The sequence below is a fragment of the Vombatus ursinus genome, unplaced genomic scaffold (assembly GCF_900497805.2).
Source record: "Vombatus ursinus unplaced genomic scaffold, bare-nosed wombat genome assembly UNPS02014770.1, whole genome shotgun sequence".
NCBI lineage: Eukaryota > Metazoa > Chordata > Mammalia > Diprotodontia > Vombatidae > Vombatus > Vombatus ursinus.
The window spans coordinates 28311167-28327708 of record NW_020954548.1 but is presented as its reverse complement, the minus strand read 5'-3'; the positions used below and the strand labels follow the sequence as shown (position 1 = coordinate 28327708).

The following is a 16542-nucleotide window of genomic DNA, read 5'->3' as shown; positions in this document are numbered from 1 at the left end:
ATAAAATACCTGAGAGGGGCAGGTAGGTGGTGCAGTGGACAGAGCACCAGGCCTGGAGTCAGGAGGACCTGAGTTCAAATTCGGCCTTAGATACAGGATACTTACTAGCTGTGTGACCCTGGGCAAGTTACTTAACCCCAATTGCCTCACCAAAAACAAAACAATAAAATAAAATACCTGAGAGTATACTTGCCAAAACAGATCCAGGAATTACAGGAACATAATTATAAAACACTCTTTTATACAAATAAAATCAGATGTAAATAACTGGAGAAATATTAATTGTTCATGGGTAGGCAAAGACAATATCATAAAAATGTCAATTTTACCTAACCTATTTATTTAATGCCATCCCAATTAAATTCCAAAATAATTATTTTACTGAGTTAGAAAAAATAATAACAAAATTCATTTGGAAGATCAAAAGGTCAAGAATTTCAAAGAAACTAATGAAAAAATGTAAAGGAAAAAAGTTCAGCAGTACCAGACTGAAAACTATTTTATAAGGCAGTAAATCTAAAAACTATCTGGTACTGGCTAAGAAATAGAAAGATGGATCAGTGGAACAGAGTAGACATACAATACATAGTGGTAATAAAGGATTATAGTAACCATGTATTTATCAAATGTAAAGATTTAAGTTTTGGGGATAAGAACTCATTATTTAGTAAATATTGTTGGGAAAGCTAGAAAGCAGTCTGGCAGAAATTGGGCAAAGACCAATATCTTAAACTATGTACCAAGATAAGGACAAAATGGATACATGACCTAGATATAAAGAGAGATATGTGAAAATTAGAAGGACTGGAACATATTACCTATTGGACTCATGGATAATGGAACAATTTGTGAGTAAATAAGAGAGAACATCGTGAGGTGTAAAATGAATAATTTCAATTATATTAAATTAAAAAGGTTTTGTACAAATAGAAAAAATTGGGGAAAAAAATTCATAGTCTTTCAGATAAAGGCATCATTTCTCAACTATATAAAGAACTTTGTCAAATTTATAAGAATATGTATGAGTCATTCTCTAATTGAAAAATTTTCAAAGGATATGAACAGGCAGTTTTTTGATGAAGAAATAAAAACTATATATAGTCATAGGAAAAAATGCTCTAAATCATTATTGATTAGAGAAATGCAAATCAAAACAACTTTAAGATATTATCTTATACCTATCAGATTGGCTAAAATGAGAATGCCTTTCAGGTGGAGAATGGCTAAACAAGTTGTGGTATATGATTATGATAGAATGCTACTGTGCTGTAAGAAATGATAAGTTGGTTGATTTTAGAAAAAAACATGGAAAAACTTGGATGAAATAATGAAAAGTGAAATGAGCAGTACCAAAAAATGATGTACATAACAGGAATATTGTCCGAAGAACAATTTTGAATGACATTCATCTTGAATATCATAAATACTCAAACCTACTACAAAGGAACTATGAAGGAAGATGCTATCCACCTCTAGAGAAAGAACTGATAAATAGAAGTAGTTATAGTATGGTTTTACATATATGTGTGTATGCATATATATACACATATACATATATTTGTGTTTTCAGACTATAATGCAATAAAAACTATATTTGATAAACAGCTTTTGAAGCATAGATTAAAAATTAATTGGAAATTAAATAATCAAATCCTAAATAATGAAAGAAAAAATCATAGAAACAATAATGTCACTAGAGATAATGACAACAATGAGACAACATACCAAAATTTGTGGGATTCAGCCAAAGCAGTATTCAGGGAAAATTTATATCTCTAAATGCTTAAATCAATAAAAAAGAGAAAGAACAGATCAATAAATTGGGCGTGCAAGTAAAAAAAAAAACCTAGAAAAACAACAAATTAACCCCCCTCCCCAATTAAATAGCAAAATAGAAATCCTGAAAAATCAAAGGTGAGATTAATAAAGTTGAAAGTTAAAAAAAAATTGAACTAATAAATAAAACTTAAATAAATAAAACTTTTATGGAAAAACCAATAAAACAGAAAAACCACAAGCTGACTTGATTTTTCAAAAGAAAACTAAAGCACCCATATCAGAAATGAAAAGGGTAAACTCACAACCAATGAAGATGAAATTAAAGCAATTATTAGGAGGTAAAATTATTTTGTGTAACTACACAACAATTGAATTGAAAATCTAGATGAAATGGATGAATACTTAGAAAAATATAAATTGCCTAGATTAAGAGAAGAGAAAATAGAATACTTAAATCACCCTATCTTAGAAAAATAAATTGAACAGGCCATAAATAAACTAAGAAAAACCCCCCAACATCCAAAGATGGATTTACAAGTGAGTCCTACCAAACAGTTAAAGAACCAATTAATTCCAATATTATATAAACTGTTTGGAAAAATAAAGAAGGAATCCTACCAAATTCCTTCTAATGACACAAATATTGTTTAATACCTAAATCGGGGAGAACAAAAACAGAGAAAGAAAACTATAAACCAATTTCCCTAATGAGTACTGATACAAAAATTTAAAATAAAATACTAGCAAGTAGACTGCAGCAATACATCACAAAGATCATACATTATAACCAAGTGGAACTTATACCAGAAATACAGGGTTAGTACAATGTTATTCTTTTTGTTATTTAATTATTTTAATCACATCTGACTCTTTGTGACTGCATTTGAGTTTTTCCTGGCAGAGATACTGAAGTGGTTTGCCATTTTTTTTTTCTCCAGCTCATTTTTTCAAATGAGGAAACTGAGGCAAACAGGGTTAAGTGACTTGCCCAGGGTCATATAGCTAGTAAGTGTCTGAAGATTTAAACTCAGGTCTTCTGACTCCAGGTCTGGCTCTTTATCCACTTCACTACATAGTTGCCCCTAGCTGCTTATAGGAAAACTATAAACATAATTGACTATCAATTTAAAAAAACAAAAAACAAAAAACAAAAAACAAAAATCATGGTTATATCAATAGATGCAGCAAAAGTTTTTTTTTTTTGCCAAGCCCAATATCCATTCCTATTAAAACACTAGAATAGGAATAAATGAAGCTTTTCTTAAAATTATAAGTAGTATCTATCTAAAACCAAGAGCAAGCATTATCTGTAATAGGGATAAACTAGAAGTCTTTCCAATGTGATCAGGGATGAAGCAAGGATATCCATCATCACCATTACTATTTAATATTATACTAGAATGCTAGTTATAGGAATAAGACAAGAAAAAGAAATTGAAGGAATAAGGATAGGCAATGAGGACACAAAATTACCACTTTTAGTAGATCATATGATGGTATGCTTAGACAACTCAGAGAGTCAAACAGAAAAAAAACAAAACTTGTCAAACCAATGAACAACTTTAGCAAAGTTGCAGGATATAAAATAAACACACAGATTATCAGCATTTCTATATGATACTGACAAAACCCAGCAGGAAGAAATAGAAAGAGAAATTCCATTTAAAATAACTGTAGACAGTATAAAATACTTGGGAATCTACCTGCCAAGACATGCACAGGAACTATATGAACACAATTACAAAACACTTTTTATGCAAATAAAGACAGATCTAGACAACTGGAGAAATATTAATTGCTCATGGGTAGGGCAAGCCAATATAACAAAAATGATATTACTATCTAAATTAATTTATCTATTCAGTACCATATCACACTACCAAATAATTGTTTTATAGAGCTAGGAAAAAAATAAAATTCATCTGGGGGAAGAAAAGGTCAAGAATATCTAGGGAACCAATGAAAAAAAAAAGTGAAGGAAGGTGGCCTAGCAGTACCAGATCTCAAACTATACTACAAAGTGGTAATCACCAGAACAATCTGGTAACCATTCTGGAGAATAATTTAGAACTAAGCCCAAAGGGCAATCAAACTGTGCATACCCATTGATCCAACAATACCACTACTAGGTCTGTATCCCAAAGAGATCATGAAAAGAGAAAAGGACGTATATGCACAAAAATATTTATAGCAGCTCTTTTTGTGGTGGCAAAAAATTGGAAATTGGGGGGATGCCCATCAGTTGGGGAACAGCTGAATAAGCTGTGGTATATGAATGTAATGGAATACTACTGTGCTATAAGAAATGATGAGCTGGCAGATTTCAGAAAAACCTGGACTTACATGAACTCATGCAAGGTGAAGTGAGCAGAACCTGGAGAACATTATACATAGTAACAGCAACATGGTATGATGACCAACTATGAATGACTTAGTTTTTCTCAGCAATACAATAATCCAAGACAATTCCAAAGGATTCATGATGGAAAATGCTATCCATATGTAGAGAAAGAACTGGTAGACTCTGGATGCAGATCAAACCATACTATTTTCACATGTGTGTATGTGTGTGTCCTTTTGGTCTGTTTCTTTTTTCATTACATGACTAATATGGAAATATGTTTTATATGATTGCACACATGTAACATATATTGCTTACCATTTTAGGAAGAGGGGAAGGGAGAGACAGAAGGAGAAAAATGGAACTCAATTTTTAAAAATGAATGTTAAAATTTTTTTTTACATAATTAGAAAAAAATACTATTAAAAAAATCTGGTACTGGATAAGAAATAGAGTCGTTGATCAGTGGAATAGATTAGGTACACAATATACAGAAGTAAATGACTACAGTAACCTACTATTTTATAAACGCAGATAGAGGCTACTGGGGCAAGAACGCATCATTTTTATAAAAATTGCCAGGAAAACTAGAAAGCACTCTAGCAGAATCTAGGCATAGACTAACATCTCATACCATATACCAAGATAAGCCCAAAATGATTTAGACATAAAAGGGAATATCATAAGCATATTAAGAGAATGTGGGAAAAAAATTACCTGTCAAATCTATGGATAAGGCAAGAGTTCATTATCAAACAAGAGATAGAAAGGACCATGGGAGATAAAATAGATAAATTTGATTACCTTAAAAAGATTTTGCACAAACAAAAGCAATGCAGCCAAAATTAGGAGGAAAGCAAGAAACTGGGGGAAAATATCATAGCAAGTTTTTCTGATAAAGGCCTCATTTCTCAAGAGCCATTCCCTAACTAATAAATGGTCAAGGTAAGGGATATGAATAGGCAGTTTTTAGAAGAAATCAAAGCTATCTACAGTTACATGAAAAAATGCTCTAAATCACTATTGATTAAATGCAAATTAAAACAACTCTGAAATACCACCTCACACCTATCAGATTGACTAATAGGATAGAAAAGAGAAATGGCAAATGCTGGAGGGGATGTGGAAAAAGAGGTCCACTAATGTACTGTTGGTGGAGTTGTGAATTGATCCAACCATTTTGGAGAATAATTTGGAACTATGCCCAAAGGGTTATAAAACTATAAAACATACCCTTTGACCTAGTAATACCACTACCAGGTCTGTATCTCAAAGAGAACAAAGAAAGGGAAAAGGATCTATTTGTACAAAAATACTTACAGCAGTTTGTGAAAATATTATGGAGATACCCTGTTTCCCAGTGCTAGGGCCCAACAAGCAGGCTGTGTCCTGAGCTTGGTATAGCAATAATCCTTTGTGCTCAGGATGATATCACACTCTAGAAAAGTGTATTGCTTGGATCAGCACCAGGTGTTCACTGAGGAATTTAGCTTCCTCCCATTTCCCAGTGCCATCTATCATATATTCACAATCCCTGTTCCTTGTCACTGACAGGTACTGCATTCCTGTTCCCATCACAGAAGTCTGGTTCTGTGCGCTGCAGGGTGGGCATGACCCCCAAGACTTGAGACAATACTGTTGCCACAGGGCCTGTGGGAACATTAACTCAAGACCTAAAAATAATTATGTCTTGGTCCAGCTCAGGATGTATATAAGACCTGCCTTTAGTCCAGCATGTTAAGCCCTCCTTCTTAGGAGGGAGGCTTCCGTATGCATACCCGTCACTCTGAAATTAAACTTCTGTTTGTGTCATGACTCTCCTGTCTCTAGCCTACTCTGTTTGGCTCCAGCCACCCACAGGTTAGAGGCCAGTTCTGGTCTAGTTGACAAGTTCTTTTAGTGGTGGCAAAGAATTGGACAGTGAAGGATGCCCATTACTTGGGAAATGGCTGAACAAGTCGTGGTACATGACTGTGATGGAATACAATTGTGCTGTAGGAAATGATGAAGGGGATGGTTTCAGAAAAATCTGGAAAGATTTACATGAGCTGATATAAAATGAAATGACCATTGTACACAGTAACAGCAGTATTGTAATGAAAGGCAACTGTGAAGTACTTAGCTACTCTGATCTATAAAATGATCCATGACAACTCCAAAGGACTCATGATGAAAAATGCTATCTACCTCCAGAGAGAGAAATGAAGCATATTTCGAAGCATATTTTCTTTCACTTTATTTTTCTTGCCTTCCCCCTGCTCCCCCTCCCCAACCATGGCTAATTTGGAAATATGTTTTATATGACTTCATACCTATAATGGTATTGTATTTCTTGCCTTCTCAATGGGAAAGACTAGGGGAAGAGAGAGGGAGAGAATTCAGAATTGAAAGTTAAATTTTCTTTTTAAATAGCCTCAAGTTTTTTCTGTGAAGTTTGAGGCAAAGTCATCAGCTGAGAAGAAGGGGGAGAGGGAGCTGTGGGAAGCTTGATAAGAGAATCAATGCATCAATCAAACAATAAACAAACATTAGATGTCTACTAGGTGCCAGGCACAACAATACCTGCCCTTAAGGAGCTTACAAACTAATGGGGGAAGATAACACATAAAAGGAAATGAAAAGAGAGGTGAGGTGTGTGTGTAGAAGTACCCGATGGAGGGGAATGGTAGAGAAGTCAGTCAGAGAAGTCCCAAGTAGTGCAGCCAGGTAAGAAGTGAGGCGATATTGGAGGGGGGGGGTGAGGGACAGTGAGTAGTCAAGGATGACTCGGGTTTCTAGCCTGATGGACAGGGTGCATGGCGATGTTCTGTATAGTAATAGGGAAGTTTGGAGGGGGAGCAGGGTTTTAGAGAGAAAGATAAATGAGTTTAGTTTTGGATGTACTTGAGTTTAGGATGTCCACTGGACATCCAATTCGAAATGTCTGAAACGCAGTTGGAGATACAAGATTGGAGGCCAGAAGAGAGGTTAGGGCATGATAGGTAGGATTTGAGAATCATTAGCATAATTAGGGATGAGATCCCTAAGAGAAGTAGCATAGAGGGGGAAGAAAAGGGGGCCCAGGACAGAGCCTGGTGGGACACCTATGATAAGAGAGCATGACTGGGATGAGATCCAGCAATAAAGACTAAGAAGGAGCAGTCTAGGTAGGTGGGAGGAGAACCAGGAGAGAGTGGTGTCTTGAAAATCTAGAGGGAAGAGAGTATCAAGGAAGAGAGTATGATCAACAGTGTCAAAACCTGCAGAGAGGTCAAGGAGAATGAGAATTGAGAAAAGGCCGTTAGATTTGGCAACTAAGATCGTTGGTAACTTTAGAGAGAGCAGTTTTGGTGGAATGATAAGGTTAGAAGCCAGATTGTAAGGAGGTGAAAAAAAAGAGAGAAGAGAGAAAGTGAAATACAGAGGAAACCGTGAAATCTATCCATCTATTGTAGATGGCCTTTTCAAGGAGTTTAACCACAGAGGGCAGAAGTGACATAGGATGATAATTAGCAGGGACGGAAGAATTAAGTAAGGGTTTTTTCCTCCCTCAAGAAGGGGGCACATTTGTAGATAGCAGGAAATGAGCCAGTAGAGAGGGAGAGATTGCAAATAAGTGATAGAATGGGGATGACAGAGGGGGCAACCTGTTGGAGGAGATGGGAAGAAATGGGATCACTTGAGCAGGTAAAAGGGTTATTTTTGGTAAGGAGTAAGGCCACCTCATCTTGTCAGACAGGAGTAAAGGAAGAGATAGTCGGAAAAGGAATACAAACAACATAAGGGAGAAGAGATAATATGAAGCCACTGAAGATTTTTAAGCATAAGAGTGACAGATCAGACTTGTACTTTAGGAAGATTATTTTGTGACTTGTGTTAAAGAGGACAGACTAGACTCAAGGAGACCACTAATTAGAAGACTACTGCAGTGTTCCAAGTAAGAGATGATAAGCTCCTGAACTAGGTATTGGCTGTGTGAATGTAAAGTGAAAAGAAGCAGAAAAATTCCATAGGTAGATGGTAGAAATCACAGAACTTGGTAACTGATGGGATTGGGAGGCAAGAAGGCAAGTAAACAACACTGATGAATTTAAGATTACAAACCAGGGTTTCTATAATGATAATGCCACTGTAATTTGTTGATTTCCATATTATTTACTCACCTTCAGCACTAGGGGCATTGTCTTCCTCTCCATTTTATCTCACGTTCTCAATTGGTGACTTTAAACTTCATGTAGATATCCCCACAACATCCTGACCTCATATTTCCTCAACCTCCTTAACTCCTACAACTTTCATGACCTCTCAGGTTTCTTCTAGCTCTAAATATATAATATCCTATTGACCTATGATTACATACAGGGACAGCTATACCTTAGACTTTATCATCACCTCCAATGTCCTAAAAAATGAAATTCTACTCTAACATAGTTTTGTATCCTGCTTCTCCAGTTCCCTTACGTACCAGAAACCTGCTCTTTATCCACATGGTGACCTTGTCTCTTGATACTTTCTAATTTGACCTAGAACTCCTGGCCTTTCAACAACTGATTAACTGATATCCTAGAATTTGTCATCACTTCTGCCCTTTTAATTCCTGCTCTATTCTCAACCCTAGGTTAACCCTCCTTATTGGATTTCTATGCTTCTGGACTACTAAGCATGGCTAAGAAAAGCCTCAAAATTAATACTGATTCTACCTGCTACAAACTTATTCTGTGTAACTTCAGTTAGGCCTTTACTACTCCTTGGTAATCTTTTTACTTACTCCTTATTGGCTCCCACTCATTCTCTACAATTTTTCCAAAAATGCATTCAAATTTTGGCTTTGGTTCTGTGTGATCCCTGGTAAATCACCCAGTCTCTCCAGGCATGTTTCCTCAGCTATAAAACTTTACTATCATCTTCACCTGCCCTCTCTTTTCCTCTTACCTTTGAGGATTGAGCATCCTTACCCCTTATTAGCAATAAACTCTCCACCCTCCTTGCTCTGAGATCTCCACCACACACACCTTCTCTTGGCCCCACTATCTATCTGAGCTACTGGCTTTTCTCTCCTGCACTTTACTGACATACTTCTAGAAAGATGAGACTTCTCTAGCTGAAGATTATATTCCTTTCTACCTCTTCATTCTTCAATCTCCTCCCTCTATCTGGCTTAAGTCTTCACCATTTTTAACTGAAATTACTCTAAGGTCAATAATAAATTTATCGCCAAATCCAAATAGGCTTTTCTCAGTTCTCATCATCTAATCTCTCCAGAGCTTTTTTAAAAATACTGGTGACAACCCTTCCTTCTTGATACTTTCCTTTCCATTGGCATCTTTAACTTCTATACAATAATGTTTCTCCTCTAAGCTCTCTGATTCATTTTCCTTCACCAACTTTTTCTCCAGACCTATTATCAGTTTAAATTGGCAAACCTAACAGAAGCCTTAAGTACTTTATGTTAGGGATTGGGACAGGAGCTGTGATTTTGTATAGGGTATTATTTCTTGGGTGAGGAAACTCTACCAATGCAGATCAACACCTCTGCAACTTAGTCTTAAGAGAGTTGCCTAGAACACTAAGAGGCTAAGTGACTTACTCAGGGTGACCTAGCTGCCATGTATCAGGGGAGGAACTTGAAGCTAGCTAAGTCTTCCTGGCTTCAAAGCTAGATCACTAGGAAGAGCTAACAATGGTATCTCTTTAAAAATTTTTTTTTGTTATTCTGAACCTGACAAATACAAAAATAATATTTCCCTATACAAACAAGAAAAAAAAGATTCTAAATGAAACTTAGTCTTATTACCAATAGTTTAAGTATAAATTCAACCAGGCATGTAGTTCCAAAGCTATCTCACTTATCTATTGCCCTCAACCTCCTTCGATCTCTTCTGTACATTTCCTTTCAATCCTTTTTCTTCCTTTTTAAAATTTCTATCACTATCCCTATCCCTTCCCCTCCCCCTCTAAAAGCCCTCTTTTTATCACAGTCAAGAAAAAATTCACATTAGACATATCGAAAAGTTACATATGTCTCTAAACCAACAACCAAGGGTCCCCCTCAACCAGACCCTTCAATGGAAATAGTTCTCAAGTCTAGACTCTCCTTAAATGAACTAATCCACTTCCACTCTTTCAAATTAACATCTCTATGTGATTGATTTTCATCCCTATCTCTATCTCCAATATTTCTCCTGATAACTAGATACATATTTCCAACTGCCTTTTGGCAGAACTCAATATCTTTCCTCCCCCTCAATTCATTCTTTTGAACTTTCCTATTGATGTTAAGGGCTCCACTTTTAAGTCACTTAGGTTCACAAACTTGGTATTACCTTCAACTCTGCAGTCTTCCTCATAACTAATCAGTTGCCAAACCTTATTTCTACCTCTTCAATATATCCCCTTATTGCTATTCATTTAGCTACTACCCAAGTTCATGCACTTCTCACCTGGATTATTGTAATAGCCTTCCAGTTGGCTCTCCCTGCCTTAAATGCCTCCCCTCTCCAATTTATCCTTCCCCTTCAGCTGCCAGTGATTTTCCTAAAGTCAGTCAGTAAGCTAGCATTTATTATGCATCGATTACGTGCCAGGCACTGTGCTTAGTGCTGGGCATTAAGAAGAGAGGCAAAAGGTAGCCCCTGCTCTCAAGTTCACAGTTTAAGAGGAGAGACAACATACAAATAAATAGCTGTGTGCAGACAGTATTAAGCTATTAAAGTGCAGTATTAAGCCATTAAAACTTAAAACTGCACTAAGACTTTTGGGACACCTTTACAGGGTAAGTTGGAGATAATTTCAGGAGGCAATAAGATTAATGAGGACAGGGAAGGACTTTCTGCAGAAAGTGGGGCTTTAGCTGAGACCTGAAGGAAGTCAGGGAAATTAGGAGGTGGAAATGAGAAGGGTGAGCAGTCCAGGTATGGGGAATAGCCAGCAAAAACCCTTGGAGTTGGGATGTGGAGTGTGGCGTGCAAGAAACAGTCAGGAATCTAGTGTTACTGCATCACAAAGTATAGGTGTGTGGGGCCTGGGGGAGGTAAGGTGTAAGGAGACCAGAACGGCAGGAAGGAGTCTGGTTATGAAAAACAACAGGACTTTATTAGAGGTGATAGGCAAAAAAAGGGAGTTGATTGAATGTAGAAGGGGGAAGGTGATCAGACCTGTGCTTTAGGAAGATCAGTTTGACAGCTGGGAGAGTGGGATTGGAGTGGGAGAGACCTGAGGCTGGCGGACCCACCAGTAGACTATTTGCAACAGTGCACGTATGAGGGGATGAGGTCCTATACCAGGATGGTGGCAGTGTCACAGGAGAGAAGGGGGCATACATGAGAAACGTTATGAAGGCAGATATGGCAGGACTTGGCAACTGATTTGATATATGGGGGATGAGAGTGAGGAGTCCTGGAGGACACCTAGATTGTAAAGCTGAGTAACTGGGAGACTAGTGGTCCTTTCCACAGTAATAGGGAAGTTAGGAAGATGGGAGGGTTTGGGGAAAACTAGAACAAATTTGGACATGTTTAAGATGGAGTTTAAGATGTCTGTGAGACAGCCAGTACAAGACATCCAATATGCAGTTAGAGACATAAGACTGGAGGTCAGGAGAGAGGTTAGGGATCAACAAGTCGATCTACATGGAGATGATAGTTGAAACCACGGGAGCTGATGAGCTCACCAAGTGAAATAGTATACAGAGAAGCTGGCTCAGGAGAGAGCCTTGATTAACAGGAATGACCTGGATGAAGATCCAGCAATGGAGAAAGAAAAATGGTTAAATAGGGAGAAGAACCAGGAGAAGGAAGTGTTACATAAACCTAGAGAGAAGAGTATCAAGGAGTAGAGGGTAATCTACAGTGTTAAAGGCTGCAGAGAGGTCAAGAATGGTGAGGATTGAGGAAAGGCCATAAGATTTGTTAAGTGATCACTGGTAATTTTGGAGAGAGTGGTTTCAATTGAATGATGAGGTCAGAAGCCAGAATGCTAAGAGTCAAGAAAAGAGTGAGAGGAAAGGAATGGAGGCATTAGGTGTATACACTTCTCTAAAAATTTAACCAAAAAGGGAGAAGAGATATAGGATAATAACTAGTGGGGATGGGTGGATCAAGTGAGGATTTTCTGAGGATAGAGGAGACAATAGACATTTATGTTTATTGGGAGTAGAGAAACAGCCAGTGGACTGCAAGAGATTCCATATAAATGAGAGACTAGGGATTGTCTCCTCTAACATCCCAGGAGAAGGAAGGATGGAATGGGATCACTTGTGCATAGCTATGGAGGGGTTTGCCTTGGCAAGGAGAAAGGTCACTTCTTCATGTGAAATGGGTGAAGGAGATGGTTGCAGAAGGTATCTGATTAAGATGAGGAGGGGAGAAGAGGGAGCTCTCTCAAATGGCCTCAATTTTTCAGTGAAATATGAAGCAAGGCTCTCAGCTGAGAGGCTAGGGGGAGGTTTGAAGAGGGATGAAAAAAATTTGGAAAATTTTTGCTAAGGCGAGTAGGAAGTGAATTAGTTAGGAAGGTGTAAAAGGACTGCTTTGCTCCAGCAGGGGCCCAGTTGGGAGAATATGCATTTGGAGTGACCCTAATCAGCATGAGTTCAGCTTTTTGGTTTTCTCTAGCTTCATTCAGCACTATTAGAGAATGCAGCACACGTTGGGAGTAATTCAAGGCTCAGGTTTGGCAGAGCAAAATATTTGATTCAATAAGAATCCAAGGGACTTGAGAGGACAGCATAGGGTTGAATTGGTTCACCAAGAGGTCAAGATGGGGAAGGGAAGAAAGTGTAGTCCATATAGGAGTAGTGGTGAGACTAGAAGTCATAGTGAGGATGAAGAACAGGTTTTGGGGTTGTAAGGGAAAGGAGAAGGTGGAATGATAAGAGATTGTGATCAAAGAACTTCAGCGTTCATTGAACACGGGAAGTAGTACATTGTGGTTGATGGCAAGATCAAAGGTATGCCCATCTCTGCATGTATCAGTAGCAGGGTGGAGGTCAGTCAGGGGTAGGGTTGGTCCCAGTGTATCAGGCAGCAGTGTGTAACTGGAAAAGTCAGCTCATGCTCCACTCATTCAATTAGTTTCAGTCCCTCCCTGTTACAACCTGGATCAAATATAAAGTTCTCTGTTAGTCGTTAAAAGCCCTTCACAACCTAGCCCCTTTCTACCTTTCCTGTCTTCTTACACTTTACATTTCAATTACACTGGCCTTCTTGTGGTTTCTTATACAGACACTTCACCTTTTGACTAGGCTTTGGGCTCTCTGTTCCACTTTTGGAATGCTCTTCCTTCTTTTCTCTGCCTCTTTAGCTTTCCTCAAGACTCCAATTAAATCCCACCTTCTGCAGGAGGTCTGTCCCAGTGTTCCTCACCCCGATTCCTTCTGTCTGAGATTACCTTCCATATGTTCTGTATGGATCTTATACTTACATAGTTACATGTTGTCCCTCCATTAGAATGTGAGCTTCTTGAAGGTAGAGACAGTGCTGACTTTCTTTATATCCCCAGTGCTTAGCATAGTGCCTGGCACAGAATAAACATTTTATAAATGCTTGTTGATTATGAATTATTGCAAGCTAGAGGATCAGAAACTGTTTCATTTATTTTATCCTTAGTGCCTAGAACAATGCTTTGCAGTTTAATAAATATTGAATTGAAATGAAATGACTCAGCTCCCAAACTTCTCTCTGTAAAGGACACTCATACCTAATTTTAACTAGATTTAGCTTTTGAACCTGATCTCAAGTTTATTCAGGCCCCAATTGAAGACAGTAAAGATTTCCTTCATTCCACATACACTCCTGGAAAACAACTGTTACTAGGGGCTTCAAGGTTTTAAAAAAAAATTAATCAGACACAGAATTCTCTGGGAAAAGAAAAAAAAACCTGCTTACCACAACTTAGCTGTAAAATGCTGGCAAATAAAGGGTTAAAATGTCAATCAACCCTGTGTTACATTTGCAGTTGTAGTTGGTAGCCAGCCCCAAGAGACTAGGCAAGCAAAAGGATAAAGTTTAGTTAGTGGGAACTCAGTCAGATGTGGCAGTTTCCAAGGGCGTGCCTCCAGCCCATGTTGTCTCAGTATCCTTTGCCTACTTGTTCTGAACCACAAGTAACTTTGATTCTGATCAAGGTTTCATTGTATGATTGGATAAGAGTATGTGCCATGGTGCCTTCCCCATTCCTAGAGAAAAACCAGAGTAGGAACTGGGAAGGCAGAAGAAAGAATCAGTTAGGGCTCTTGATGGAGACATTCAGAGATAAGTCTATACCAGCTCTGACGTACTGCTGGCTTGAAAATGTTACCTCAGAAGCACTTCTGCAACTTCTTCTTTTTCCATAACGTAGTTCGGTTGGCTTTTTGGAATCCTGAACAAGAGGCAGCTTGGGACAAGACTATCCAACCAAAGGAGAGCAGATCTTCTCTTATATACCCCAAGGATAAGTATGTCACCAGAGGTCACCCTCTTTCTCACTCTCTATTACGGCAAAGAGCAAAAGAACCACATGGGGGCACCAAAGTCCAAGGAGTAGCAGAGTAATGGTGCATAAGCCCTGGTGAGGCAATGAAACCACTGTTCTTCAGGTCCCAGTATCAGAGATTTGTGGAGAGTAACCTCAGAAACACCCATCCTTCATCCCATTCTTCCTCCAGAAAGAGGAGAAATCAGGATCCCAAAGAAAAAGAACAGGACAAACACCCAGGCACAGACAACCAGATTCAGTGTTAAAGGAAGAGACATATACACATATAATGAGATTTCTTTTGAGGGTATAGAGGGACCAAGATACCTAGATAAGGGAGGAAGGTGAATGGGTACTCAGACAGCTATGAAGACATGAGGGATTTGTGTAGAGAGTGCTAATTCCAGGATCCAGAGGTTAATTCCATCCCCTCTGACGACTTCTGTCTCTTGGACTTGAGCTTTCTCCAAAACCCAGAAAGATAAGGTGCCTGTTGGGAGGATTGTTTGTTCACATCTGAGCCTATGATTTGAGAGAGGAAAAGGGTGGCCCCAAGGGCTACATCTAGGGAAGGCTGGTGACTTCCTGGGCTATTGCAGAGGACTCTATGCAAGGGCCTTTGTTCATCTGCACCTTGAATTACCCTTAGAACAAAGGTTCCTTCCCCCACCCCACCAGCCCACCGTTCAGGACCAGCCAGAGAGCCTAGGTATGACCTTGGAATTGGTTCACATAGTATTATCTTTGCTATTTATCTGTCCCTCAACACCATCCATGGGCTCTGTCCCAAGAGGAGACAGGACTCTGGATTACACCAAAGTCTCTAAGCAGATGGGGCAAGGCTTGAGTCTGTCTCCAGAAATGATCTGATCCCCATAACAGGCTCCAGCTCAAACTAACCCATTCCCTAGGGGATGAAGAGAAGGGAAGTTTCAGGAACTCTTGACTATAGGCTGACTTTTCAGAGGGGTCAGTAGCCATCATAGAAAGCCAGGATGGAGAGAGACCCCCTAAAAGATCACAGGGCCTTGTGCTTCTATCCAAGATCACGACCTGAAAATGGAGAAGTCAATCCTGGAGTAGCCTTCCTCCTGTGCTGGAAGCCCCTGAATGTCCTTGTCTTCCTTGCAGGGACTGGCGAGTGTGGCTGTTTCTATTCTTGTATGTCAGCATTCCAGAAGCCCCATACCTCTAAGGAAGAGATGAGGAAGTTTTCAGAGCACAGAGGCTCATTGTTAAAGGTTTCACAATGTCCTGTGTGGCCTCGGTTCAGGTCCGCATCGATGTACAGAGCCTGACCACCTCCACCACCTGTGAAGATAAAAAGGTCAGCAGCTATAGCTAGAAAATAACTGCTGGCTATAATATTTACTTGGCAAATTTATCCATATGGCTTCGAACTATCACCATCACTTTAGGAGTAACGTGCATAAAGTCCAACTTAAGCCTCAGCACATTTCCAACTGCCAACTAGTCCTCTTCACTTGACTATTTTAATGGCACCTGAAAAGTCAGCATGTCTTTCACAACAAATCTGATTCTTCTAGCCTACTTCTGAACTTCCAGCACTTATATTATATTATCTCTTGTTACCATGTAAAAGTGTTGTTTCTACTACTACCAACTCCCCCACACATAGGCAAGGTTTACCCTGCAATGTAGCTGAGCTAAGGCTGAGGACAGAGGTGCTCAGTTGGCATTGGTGGAGGGCTATTGGAAGACCAAAAGCAGAGCAGTGCTAGACTTGAGATTCCCCCAAATACCATCACTCTCCCTCAAGCCCCAGTGCTTTGGTCATACCCAGAAAGGGAACCAGCATCAACCTCTGGGGTGGTAAGAATCTGGAAGGAAATCCAGCCTGAGTGACCTTGGGAGGGTAAGCAAGTATAGGAATGGATAGAAAGGGAACCCACTTTAGCCTGAGTGACCTTGGGCAAATATTACTTAACCTCTCTTGGCTTCAGTTTCCTTCCGATAAAATGACAGGC

General features: G+C 38.9%; 1 protein-coding gene across 5 annotated transcripts in view; it reads right to left on the bottom strand.

Moving 5' to 3' along the window:
• Positions 1-14795: 14795 nt before the first annotated feature.
• TBC1D24 (TBC1 domain family member 24) overlaps positions 14796-16542 on the bottom strand; it is a 42572-nt gene continuing 40825 nt past the window's right edge. For all 5 annotated transcript variants that reach the window (XM_027863261.1, XM_027863265.1, XM_027863263.1 and 2 more), the window contains one exon: positions 14796-15865. In XM_027863261.1, the coding sequence (XP_027719062.1) occupies positions 15708-15865 (158 nt within the window). In that variant the 3' untranslated portion in view covers positions 14796-15707. The remainder of the gene's footprint in view (positions 15866-16542) is intronic.